This window comes from Andrographis paniculata, unplaced genomic scaffold (assembly GCF_009805555.1).
Source record: "Andrographis paniculata isolate CXL003 unplaced genomic scaffold, ASM980555v1 Contig36END, whole genome shotgun sequence".
Lineage (NCBI taxonomy): Eukaryota > Viridiplantae > Streptophyta > Magnoliopsida > Lamiales > Acanthaceae > Andrographis > Andrographis paniculata.
In genome coordinates, this window is record NW_026137569.1 from 478957 (window position 1) to 491404 (window position 12448).

The 12448-nt window shown below is 39.9% G+C and overlaps 3 protein-coding genes across 6 annotated transcripts; 1 reads left to right on the plus strand and 2 right to left on the minus strand.

The window, feature by feature from the left end:
- Window positions 1–75: 75 nt before the first annotated feature.
- LOC127249724 (50S ribosomal protein HLP, mitochondrial-like) lies at window positions 76–1794 on the minus strand. Its single transcript, XM_051272666.1, has 3 exons — window positions 1585–1794; window positions 908–999; window positions 76–559 (listed from the first exon to the last, which is right to left on the minus strand). Exons 1-3 carry the CDS (start codon window positions 1616–1618, stop codon window positions 185–187), a joined length of 501 nt encoding a protein of 166 aa, XP_051128623.1. The 5' UTR covers window positions 1619–1794; the 3' UTR covers window positions 76–184.
- A 1728-nt stretch (window positions 1795–3522) lies between these two features.
- On the plus strand, window positions 3523–6662 carry LOC127249491 (transcription factor TCP2-like). 3 transcript variants are annotated; one of them, XM_051272280.1, is made up of 4 exons: window positions 3523–3690; window positions 3781–3981; window positions 4212–4282; window positions 4752–6662. In XM_051272280.1, exon 4 carries the CDS (start codon window positions 5132–5134, stop codon window positions 6476–6478), a length of 1347 nt encoding a protein of 448 aa, XP_051128237.1. In that variant the 5' UTR covers window positions 3523–3690; window positions 3781–3981; window positions 4212–4282; window positions 4752–5131; the 3' UTR covers window positions 6479–6662. The 3 variants fall into 3 exon arrangements, with proteins under 3 accessions (XP_051128237.1, XP_051128238.1, XP_051128236.1); XM_051272281.1 differs by having other exon boundaries at window positions 3781–3890; XM_051272279.1 differs by having other exon boundaries at window positions 3781–3886.
- Window positions 6663–7641: 979 nt separating this feature from the next.
- Window positions 7642–10111, minus strand: LOC127249493 (F-box protein At4g18380-like). Of its 2 annotated transcripts, none has more exons than XM_051272285.1 (2): window positions 8451–10111; window positions 7642–8049 (listed from the first exon to the last, which is right to left on the minus strand). In XM_051272285.1, the coding sequence occupies exon 1, from the start codon at window positions 9619–9621 to the stop codon at window positions 8473–8475; it is 1149 nt and encodes a 382-aa protein (XP_051128242.1). In that variant the 5' UTR covers window positions 9622–10111; the 3' UTR covers window positions 7642–8049; window positions 8451–8472. The 2 variants fall into 2 exon arrangements, with proteins under 2 accessions (XP_051128242.1, XP_051128241.1); XM_051272284.1 differs by having other exon boundaries at window positions 7642–8020; window positions 8451–10109.
- Window positions 10112–12448: the final 2337 nt, after the last annotated feature.

A 12448-nucleotide genomic window follows, 5' to 3' on the forward strand; every position in this document is an offset into this window, starting at 1 on the left:
GAAAAATAAATAGTATAGTTAGGAAATAAAGAAACCAAGACGCTCTTAAAAAAACACAGAGTACAAAGATACAAAGATAAGAAGAAGCGATCAATAATTCTGTTTGTTGCAATTATCCAGAAATCTCATTGAATTTAACAGAGACATGGCATGGCTATGGCAAGCTTTTTCAAATTAAAATGTTTTAGGCAATGTGCTCGGCAAGACTGAGGATCTTGAGATGCTTCTTCTTCCTCAATTCATGAGGCACGGGACCAAACACTCGGGTCCCAATCGGCTCGCCCTGCTTGTTGATGAGTACCACAGCATTGTCGTCGAACTTGACTTCACTCCCATCACAACGGCCACGTTGCATTGCAGCACGAACCACAACAGCATAGTGCACGTCTCCTTTCTTCACTTTGCCGCCCACTTTTGCTTCCTTAACAGATGCAACTATGGTATCCCCCAGTCTAGCACCTTTTCTTCCTTTAGAGGCTTGAATGCACATTACTCTTTTCGCCCCGGAATTGTCCACCACTTTCAGGTTAGTCCTCATCTGTATGAACGCCCTTTGTTGCTGCAAGAACACATGTTGACAATATAGATACATCAATTTCAAGCACCTCCACATTAGGTAGTTCAGCCAATTTTTAAACAATATATATAGTGGGAATTGAATCCAATCTTCTTAACTCTTGAGTTTCAGCACAAAATATTCTTTAGCTAATGCTCATCATAGATAAGATTAATAGCACATTTCAAAGAACATTAATAAATTTATCCACACTCTCCCTCACAAGCAATACAACAAATCATGTTAAAATAGTATAGGCAGTTAAAAGGGGGAAGATGGGAACCATTAAAATTTTGGAAATACTGCGATTTAAGGGCCATGCTAATGAAGAAAAGAGGGAAAAATACGAACTTGAGATAAGAATTCCATGTGGTTGAGTGGTGAAGTCCATCTGCTTGCCCCAAAATAACTGTTGCTAAAGCCACCAAGTATTGAACGACCAGCTGGAATTCATAACCATCACAACAAGCAGTACAGACATCAGAAATGAGACTCACAAGATATACACAGAAGAATTATTCATGGAGCAGAGAGTAATCGTGATTCGTGGATGGATGTTTCTACATGCCAGAGGGTAAGAATGCTCTTAACTTGTAGTAATACAAAACTGTTTTTGTAAAGGAACCAAAAGATTAAGGTTTAATTTCATGATATAAAAAGATAAAATCAATACTCAAGGTCAAGGTCTCTCTTCAATAAATCTAACAACTTGCTAGAATTATACAATTCATTGCGTAATCCATTTTGAGCTAAGTAAAAGATTTCAAAACATTTTCTGAGGTTAAAAGAAAAACCACCAAATGAGTTATCTTTTCATAGATCCTGCAAACATTAGATCTCCTAATACTCGCGGTTACTTGACGCCGATTGCTCTAATACATAAGAATTCAGTCATACATAGATATGGAGCACCAGAAAATTGTGAAGAAAAAAACTATCTGTTTTAGAAAATGTAAGCATTTCTCCATGAAATTAACAAATACGAAGACAATATCGAGTCGATCGCAAAGCCATGATAAATCACATACCGCGAAACAGCTTAGAGGAATTAGAAGCAGCCATCAATTCGAGCTCAGATGTCAAATTCGAGAAGAAAAAACAAATACTCTCCAATCACCCGCAACAATTCAACCTTATCGATGCATTTATCAAGAGCAAGCTCGCAAGTAGTAGAAGCTGATTGAGAGCAACGGAGGTAGCGCCGCCGCGGACAATTCGTCCGGCGCACTAAAAACCCCTTTATCAAAGTATTGGATCCAAATTAAATTGAGCTTTTAACTATAGGGCCCAAATTTGGGCTAAGGCAGTACAACGTAAAGTTCAGTGGGCTATCACAATATGGCCCAATATGAACATGGGTTTATCAGCCCAAATACAGCCAGTAAAATACCTAACTTTTTTTTTTTATTATTATTTTAAAAAAATAATAATAATAAAGAAAAGAAAAGGAGGGTGGATGAGGGATGAGGGATGAGGGATGAGGGCGACACGTGCAGTGTAGTTATGGTCAGGTCATCGAGAAGTCAAATGCCTATGCCTTTACGAACATCGACACGTGCCCCTTGAATTAAATAAATATATAATTATTTGGAATTCCCATATTCGATTAAGTAAAAATATGCACCTCTCTTAGAAAGAATAAAATAGTAATTAGTTAGAATATATAATTAAACCATAACCATACCATACTACGTATAGCATTTAGATCATATCAATTAATGTCAAAATAAATCACCCAAATGAATACATATAGTTTGTAAGAAAGCATCCTTTTCCTTTTTCAACCCTTATTCCACTATTGTGATATGAATATAAATAAAAATAAAAATTGGGGTGCATGGGCAGAATGAATAATTAATTATGAATCTCATTTATGGGAAGGTAAGTGGGAAATGAATATTGAATGGGGGCATATTTTGGTGGCTTGTAAGATATCCATAAAGGTGAAACAAGAATGTGGTCCAAATCCAACATGGAACCACAACTTGGTTGTGTGTGTGTGTGTGTGTACGTATGTATGTGTGAGTGTGTTTCTTAATTTCATAATTCGTACCATACAATTTAATTTGATCCCACTTTGTGTATTTATATATATATATATATGTATGTATGTGCGAGGTTGATGAAATGGAGCAATGGGATGCATTATTACATGCATGTACGGACGTGATCCTTGACTAGTAGTTTAAGACACCATCCATTTGTTAGTTAAACTTGTATGTATGTATAACTAATAGGAGGTATCCTTAAAAGCCCTTTTAGTAAAAGCACCCGAAATAAAAAGACAATGATAAAAAGAAACCCTTTTTGTAGCTAGGGGGTGGATGATTATATGCATTTGTGTTTGTATTATTATAAAGTATATATATATATATATATAAATATATAATTATAATTATAATGAACCCTTTTGGTATTTAATTTAGTAGATTGTTGTTGTAAAATAAATTACTGCATAATTCAACAACCAGTTATATCACATTCATTGAATTCAAGAATTGATCATAGGATCTTTTATATATTCAATCAAATAGCTACTGTTTTGTCAATGTCATAAGATTACATGAAAACAGCATCACACACATATAGTGAGTGAAGGAGTATGTGGATTAAAAAAAAATAAAAAAATAAAAATTGAATCTTTATCATTGATGGATGTAATTAATTTCTTTAATTGACCAAACAATCAGCTGGGATATATATTACAATTATGCATTCGAAGAATAAAAATAAATCCATACATATATGTACACACACAGAGAGAGGGGCACAGAATTTCTTTCTTTTTTAGGGTATTTTTGTAGGAAATTAAGATGCAAGGCAGATAAAGTAGTAAATAAGGACAAATTGAAGGGAGAAAATTGAGAAAACATAGAGAAGCAGCAAAGGTTGTCCTTTCCTGATAAGCCGAGGCTGATCTGTTCCAATGAATCCATCCCCATATCCCTCCATCAATCCTTGTAATGATTTCTGCCTTTACACATGTCACCCACAGTTTTAAATCAAAACCCTAATTAATCACCATGGCTAAATCAAAAACTTCCTTCCTGTGTAATGCAATAAGCAGTTAATTCAATCCTCCACCTCCAATTAATTGTCTGTATTTTTCTCTGATTGGGAGTTTAATTATTAAGGTCGGATGGAGGGACGTCGTTGAAAGGGCAAGAAATCCATTAAAGAACCATTATTAATTGTTTCTGAGCAAATTGATTTCTACTTTACAGGGAGGGAGGGAGAAGAGGGCTTTGGAGTTTGGGAAGTTGGCTACTAAGGAAGCAACAGCTCCACTGGAATTTCGGGTTTTCGCCCATTTACGAACTTCGAAGTCGGGTGGGTGGGTCGTCTTCTTACACTACCTACATAATCTCATCCCCAATCTCTCTTCTTCTTCTCCAACTTTATGTTCCTAACTAACCAATTTCCAGGTTTATTTCTTCCCTTCTTCGTTCTTAATAAATTTTCACAAAAAATGAATATACATGTAATAAAGTTCAAATCTTGGTGCTTCGACCATGGAAAATTCAATGTTGATTTTTCTAACACACACACACACACACACACACACATATATATATGTATGTAAATAATGCTTCCCTCCCCGGATTGATTACAATTAACGTTTGGATTTACATGGCGGAAATGAATTGATTTGCAGAGAGTGTTATTGCAGCGACCCGACCGAGGGGGAGAGTCGAGTGGTCACCGTCGTCCGCTGGTTACATCCAGGTAAGGTTGGGGGAAATTTTTTTTCTGGTAAAGTACTTTCCACAATTCAGTGTCTGTCTGGACGGAAGAGATTTTTATGTATGGCCGCCTGGCTATCTGTCTTAAAGCACCACCACATAGCAATAATGTCTGCAATTTTTAGGGTCAGCAAGCTTTTAATTATTCAGCCTTATTTTTTCTCTCTCTCTCTAACTCCTGCCTGTCTTTTCCCCCCTCGTCTCGACAAATAAATCACAGTTAGTTAGAATTTCTCAACTTAATTAAAACATATTACTATTATTGATTTATGTTTGTTGATATTCTTGGAGGAAAAGAAGATAAAAGCAACGTTCTTTTTTACTTTATTATTTCCCGCTTTCTTTTTCAGCATCTGATTCTTATTTTTTTTGGTGGTGTGGTTGTGGATTTGATTGTTCTATTTTGTAAGATTAATTAGTTCGATTGATTTGATTTTGGGTTTTGAAAGCAGCGCAGAAAAAGAAAATCTTGAGGAGAATTGAGGAGGAAGAAGAAGACCCGCCATCGTCGTCATATATATATATTGGAGCAGAAAATGGGATCTGATCTTTTCTCTCACTACTGTATGTGTATGTGTATGTGATTGTATGTATAGGTGTATGTATACATCATTACAAAAGCCAAAGCGGTCTGTGTAATCGTCATCAATGCTGCAAAGTACGGTACAGTCTTCCCCACCCCACTGCTGCAGTGCACTGTACACACCCACTGTTTTTCCCTCTCCCTCTCCCTTTCCCTCCCTCCCAAACCCTAATTTTCCGAATTATTCCGATTCGGGTTAGAATTGTCCCTCTTTCTGTTCCCGATTACGAATTAAATGAGAGCTGTAACATGGAGGCAGATGAAATTCGGTGCAAGTTTCCCAGAATCGGCGATGCAGCTGCCGGCGGCGAGAAAATGGGCGGCCACTATCCCGATGAGGACGACGACGGAGACAACCGAAGAGGTTGCTCCAATGGCGTTGGAGCCGTCGACGCCGTCGGGAGATTCAACGGCTGGCCTTCGTCGCGAATTGTGAGGGTTTCGCGGGCCTCCGGCGGGAAAGATCGGCACAGCAAAGTTCTGACCTCCAAGGGGCTGAGAGACCGCCGCGTGCGGCTGTCGGTGAATACTGCGATTCAATTCTACGATCTTCAGGACCGGTTAGGGTACGATCAGCCGAGCAAGGCGGTGGAGTGGCTGCTGAAGGCGGCGGCGAGTTCCATCGCCGAATTGCCGCCGATGAACAGTCCGTTCCCCGACACGCCGAAGCAGCTGAGCGACGAGAAGAGGTCCAGCACCGCCGGAAGCGATCAGCTAGGGTCTGCCGCCGCCGCCGGCGATCTGAATTACTCTCAGCAGCAACTGACGGCGAAATCCTCCGCCTGTAGCAGCACATCGGAGACGAGCAAGGGCTCCGGGCTGTCTCTTTCCAGATCTGAGAGCAGGATGAAGGCCAGGGAGCGCGCCAAGGAACGAGTTGCATCGGAGAAGATGGAGATGGAGAAGAAGGAGAAGGAGACTGAATCTGCTTCTGCACTAAATCCTCTCTCCCAAACCTCTTCCTTCACCGAGCTATTGAATGGAGGAATCAACAATGGCGGCGGCGGCGGCGGCGGCGGCGGCGGTGGTGGTTCCAATGAGTCAAATTACTTCCGGCAGTGGCCGATGGATTACTTCAATTCGGGGCTTCTAGGCCGGACGGGGCAAATGATGCAACTACAGTCAACAAATCCGTTCGTGGCGGCGCCGCCGATATTCAACGTCGGGGTGGAGCACCACCCGGAGCTCCTCCACTTCTCTTTTGTCCCGCCGGACCACTTCGTCGCCGGAGGAAACAGTGGCGCCGGAAACGTCAACAGCGACCACAATACTGAGTACAATTTGAACTTCAGAATATCATCGTCGTCGTCGTCGTTTTCGTCATCTCCAAATCCATCGTCCTCCGGCGGCGTCGCCGCTGGCTTCAATAACATTAGGGGGACCCTTCAGTCCAATTCAACTTCTTTAGTACCGTCACTGTCGTTGCCTCACTTCCAGAGGTTTCCCGACGGAACCCCTCCAAGTTTCTTCATTGCACCTGCGGATAACCATAGCAGCCGCCAGCCCTATCTTTCAGAATTGCAGCTCTGCTACGGCGGAGATGCTAACACCGGCAATAGGCATTTCGCCGGTCAGAAAGGGAGAGGAAAGAATTGATCGCGAGTTCATTAATTAATTCATTCCCTGGTAATGTTCTTGCTTGCTTAATTTTCCTGCAAAGGTAAAAACGTTTAGTCATCATATGTTGCCTTGATGCAGTCAGTATTTACGGTGGTTTGAGTTCTTGTCTTGAGATGGGTTCGAGGCTTTTTATATCAGATCAGCATTGTGTTTTGTTTTACTCTGGTTTGATCATTTTGCTCCATTTTCTTGGTTTCGATTCACCAAATATGAGTCACTATTTTATAACCAATTTTGTGATTGTGGGTAGAGTGGAATTTGGTTCCCTGGTTTCTAACATGTCTAGGGCTTAGTCAAGTGTTGGGTGCCTACTTTATTATCACCTGTTAATGTAGGAAAAATAGGTATTTAGATAACTACCACTATTTGGTAATAACAATAAAAATTAGTCCACAATAATACTTGGTATTAATAGAATTAGTTCTCCTGGTTGCACTGGGTCTCCACTCCTGTCGCTGCCTTGGACAGTGTAGAGGGAAAAATATCTTTCACCTAGCGTGAACTCAACACATGTCAATGTGCTGGCCCTCTCTCTAGATAATATTATTTTTTCTACTAATTAGCACTATAGGGGGATATAATCCACCCGAAAGGCTATATATAGACCTAACATTTGCAGGCAATAATATAGTAATTAATAGACCAACCAGAACACATATACCAGATTTCATGGTTGAGTTCAAGTCCTTTTTTATCCGTTAGAGTTCTTTTCATGTACTATTTATTATTGTCCGGACAGGACAGGACAGCACAGGGGCATGGCATATATGCTGTAATTCTTTTTTTATCATGGTAGTTGGTATCCATCTTTGTGACAATTTTAAAAAAACACTCAATTTTGGTTTTATTTTAATCGGGATTGTTGGGGAGGCAGTGAGTGTGAGCCACCAGGCAGCAATTCATGCCAACAAACTCAAGATTGCTGGGATAGGGATATTTTTTTTGACACATTTCTTCTGTGAGTGAAACTGTGCTTTTTCTGTGTCAGATTTTCTGGGACATACATTGAGTTCAGTTCAGTTCAAATGTAGTAGTAGTAGTATCAATTTGCTTTGTTTTCTTAGACTTTATTGCAAGGCCCAATCTTTAATTGGCCAATTGAAACCTAATTTAGACAAGAAAGTAGCCAAGAAGGCATGTCAAGAACAATGGCATTCTATTTCTACATTTGTTGGCGAATCTTTAAAAAAGGACAGCAGATTGTAATAAGAGCATAGAATTCATACCTACAACAGTTGGTGGTGTATGTACAGAGAGATTGCTAACATTGGGAAGAAGATCAACAGGTCCATGGTTTACAACTCTTACATTTTTGCATACAATTCGCTCTTAAAGCATATGCTCGATTTCAAAACCAAGGCAGGATATAAGATGAGATGCCTACCGTTGTTACATCCCCTGGCAAGCAGATTCAGCGCCTCGCACCCGCAGTCAGTCGTAGATGAATAGTGTCATCTCTGCCAGCCACCATTCATACCTGGCCACAAATGCACGCAACCACGACTAGTACTTCTTTCTCTACAAATACAAAACAAACATGAAACAAGCTGTAACAATCAAAGAAATCAATCAGAATTTTTCAAATAGAAATGAAGCAAGGCAGAACATATATCCGAAAACAATTCAACAATCATTGCAGCCAAACATCTTGATGGTATGGGTAACAGAATACTCACTAAGTCAAGACCGGATATCAAAAAAGAAACGAGCAATGAAAATATGCAGAAGATCATACATGGAAGGCAAATGCAGGACAAATACTTAAAAGTTGATCAATTGTAACAAATATGCAGCTCGCTAATTTATCGATTTCCTTCACACACATATATATATATGTATACACATTTGCTCATATCAATTCAGTGGACACAAAACAGAAACATGATATCAAACACAAGATTTCAGAAGGCATGAATTTTCAAAAGGATTGCAGCAAAATAGAGAATACCTCCAAACATTCGATTTCTGCCTTAGAAAGAGTTCATTTCCAAGCAATAAGTCCTCCTCTTCACCAGCATCCTTGCAGCAGTTCCATAGGGTTCCTCAAAAGCCGACGCAACCCAATTCCCTTCCAACCCAACGACCTCCTTCTTCGGCTGCTCGCTGGGCCTGATGGCAACCAAAGTCGCCCCTTTTAACACCATTCCATTAGGCAACTCCAAATGCGGCGCATACCATAGCCGCATATTAAGAGCCGGAACGAGAGTCCTCTTAGATGCAGAAGATGCAGATAAGGGCTTCACCCTCAGCTCCTCCAATTGTTCTTTGTTCATGGATAACACTCCCTGCCCATCCACATCCGTCAGCACTAAGCTCTCCAATGTCTTATGCTCTGCAATTATTGGCTGCAACAAATAATGCCTGGCCGAGGCTGCAATCAACGAGCTAATAGTCCACACCACGCGCAATTTCAACCCACCATTTGTGTAAAACGACTCTGGTATGCTACCATTATCATTTTCCCCTCCATTGTTGCCATCATTGTTACAGGAATTAGGGCTATTACCTTTCACGGTGTGATGAATGACGCTGGATGCTCCGATAATGACACAATTATCGAGCGTGGAACCGAAATCAGCCTTCCATTTGAGCAGAACGCCATCGTCAATCCCTAATTCCCCACTCGGAAGCTCTATACGAAGGACCTTGATTTCGTTGAAATTCTTCAGTACCTGAGTAGGTGAGTGGTGAGTGACAATGTTGTGCTCCGTTTCGGAGTCAAAACCTTCGGAGACGGCGGCGCGGCGGGATGAGTTGGAAGAGATGAGCTGCGACAGGGAATGGAAGGGTTTCAACAGCCCGGAGAAGAAGATTCGGAATAGCGAGGAGATAGGATCCCGAGACTTGTCGGAGGCGACGGGGGCAGCGACGGCGGCCGACGAAGAAGAGGTGACGGAAGGATCATCGTCGGAGATAACACAATCCACACAGACTACAACGTTGTCGACTTGGGGAACAAGCGAGTGGAACCGCCTCGAAACGACGCAGCATCTGCCTAAAACCTTGACATCTCCGATTTTATCGATGATCAGGAGTATGAGCGAGTCCGGAAGACGGTCGAAGTGGTCGATCGGCTCGGGGTGAATTCTGCTGCCCAGATCTGCACGAATCGAACCCATTCCCACCCAAAAACTCCACAGCTTCAGAAATCGAGAGTTCACCAAAACTATGGATCTGAAAGTTGAAAAATTTACGCAAGTACAATCCCTAACTCCATCTTAACAGCAAATTCCGGCGGCTTGTCAGAAGCGCACGGCGGAGGAGCGACGGAGCAGACAAAGGAAGTTGCAGAGGAAAAGGGTTCAACGGCTTCCTTTATGTGCCCTTTTAATGAGATGGGACGGAAGATATGCTCTAAAACGACACTCTGCTCTGCCGTTTTGCTTCAGCTTTACAATCAATATTCTATTCTATTCTACATCAAACCTCAATCCAATAAGCTTTAAAAATCCAATTCCCCCAAAAATTATTACCACTACATACATAGTTCAATCAAGATTTCCATTTTGGATTATATTATGCAATAAACAGAATTTCTTGAGACAAAAAGCATAGGGAAGACAGGTAGGAGAGGTTCCCCCATCTTGGCCTGTGGTGCTTTTGATTTGATTTGATTTGATTTGGTACCAATTAATTCCTTGCAATTTACTCTTGTGTTATTTGGTGTTAACCAAGCGATCCCATCCCTTTTAGGATACCTGTCTGTTGCCAACATTGACTTACAGGCTAATCAAGGTTTCAGAACGTACAACATGGTGTTCTTTATTACCCAAAACCCCCCAGTTGTTTGTTGTTGTAAGAAATACTGATCCTCATATATATCCAACCTGTATGAAAATGACATTTAATCATACCACACTTCAAAACTGATTATTGTAAATTATTACAATACAGCTTCTTGACAACTATACACTGCGCTATCGGTGCCCTAATTTATGAACCAACTTCAATAATATAGTATATATATAGTAATGGTTTATCAAAATAGTAACTTTAATTCCCAATAGATGAAAATCCCACCATCTGTAATTACTGCATCTGGAAACTAACATGCACTGAAACAAACTCCAGCAAGTAGAGCAATAAATCAATGAGCATATACATATATATATTGTATATGGAATCCAGCTAAGGGGTTATTAAATTGTACCTAAATGAGGACCCATGCACTTTGCTGAGATATTAGAGGTTACATCTGACACTTGTATATATAATCTGTGTTTGTGTGTGTATATATATATATATATATCTCAATAATATCTCATATGACTTCAGATCTACCAAAGTTCCTCCATTATTGTGTCTCCTTCTTGTCTCCCTCCCTCCTCGGTTCCCTGTTATATATATTGATATAACAGAAATGTAACAAATGAATTGACAACATACAATAATAGTTCACTTAGTGAATATTATAATTGATTTAAGCTTATAAGATATGTTGTCAACACATGCCTTCAATTAATACATCACATATATATATATATATATTGTGTTATTTGAAACTCTATTAACATCCTAATTTCTTGCATGATATTAATAATATAATATATTGTGTGTAATGTGACTTTTTATCATAATCAATGTGATACTGCATAATTAATTTGATGATGAATGAAATATATACTACTACTACTACTACTACTAAATAATAAAGAACCCTTTTTATTAGACTAAGTAAAGATATTGCAAAATTGCTTGTCATAAATAAATAAATTAATTTAAAAGATGATGTCCGTACGTCCACATCAGCATGCGTGTGGTCTTCTACCAGACCTCGATCAGTTAATTAAGGTAAGTTGGGTCCTTGTGCTTCTGCTTGTAACCTAATCTGCCTGTTGAACCATCGACTGAACTCCTCATCATCATCTTCTTCTTCGTCTTCATCGTGTCTCACTGATGACATTAATGTTTTCTTGCCTTCATGTTCACTTTCATGTCCCTCTTCTTCTTCTTCTTTGTTAAGATTCTCTGTTATTAATTCTAACTCGTTGTCGTCTTTGTTTACTTTGTCTTCGGAATAATTATACTGATCGTCGATCTGGAGACAGCAAACAGGTGCATTATTACTCCTTACAACAACAAGAACATTATTGTTTTCAAAGTAATAATGATTATTTGTCTCCGAAAAGGCACCGAAATCAGTGGCGAAGATGAGAAGGATTGTGTTGGATATTACGAACCAGAATTTAGTGGTCGAGAGGAGAGCTGTAGGCGAGAGGTTGAAGAAATTCAACGCTGACATGTAAAGGAGGAGGAGGACGACGACAGACAGCACAATGGATATGATCAGTTTGGAGTTTTTGAGGTTGTCTGCAGAGAATCTCTCCAAGCTCAGGAAACTTCCGGCGGCCATTGTTGAAGGATGATCTGAATTCCGGTGTGGTATTTATAGCTGATTATGAATTCCTGAAATCACAGCCGTCCATGTATGAATTTGGGAGCCGTGCTCCCGGGAGTTCCCAAAGGAGAACTGCTGACGTAGGCCGTCATTAAGTTTAATTCAGTCGGTTTTTGTTAATGTCTTAACAAGTGTACAGTGACGTGGCGAGCCGATCTACCTGACGTCACCGTTGCATCGTCGCCACGTGTGTCTTCGCGCAGCACATTTAATCACAGCCGTCGGATGGCGATTACGTAATTAAACCATTGAAACTGGGAAAAATCTTCAATTTGAAAAAGAGATTTGAATTCAATGATTGAAGGATTGTAATTTGATCTCCATCTCAGATGATAAATATAATTATATTGATGGTATATACATTTAATGAGTTGGCTATAGCTATAGCTATAGGTATATGTGGGTGGCACTTGCAGATTAGCTGTAAAATAATTTATATTTATTTAAATATATATGTTGTGTTAGAAAACGCCAATATTGAACTTCATTATAGTATATTATATTATATTATTGCAGTGAAAGGGAATGCAAACATATATATATATCCA

Coding starts and splice junctions, on each gene's coding strand:
- LOC127249491 (XM_051272280.1), top strand. CDS start 5,132: ATGGAGGCAGATGAAATTCGGTGCAAGTTTCCCAGAATCGGCGATGCA.
- LOC127249724 (XM_051272666.1), bottom strand. CDS start 1,618: ATGGCTGCTTCTAATTCCTCTAAGCTGTTTCGCG. Junction 1,000..1,584: donor TTCCTCTAAGCTGTTTCGCG/GTATGTGATTTA, acceptor TATGAATTCCAG/CTGGTCGTTCAATACTTGGT. Junction 560..907: donor ACATGGAATTCTTATCTCAA/GTTCGTATTTTT, acceptor GTGTTCTTGCAG/CAACAAAGGGCGTTCATACA.
- LOC127249493 (XM_051272285.1), bottom strand. CDS start 9,621: ATGGGTTCGATTCGTGCAGATCTGGGCAGCAGAATTCACCCCGAGCCG.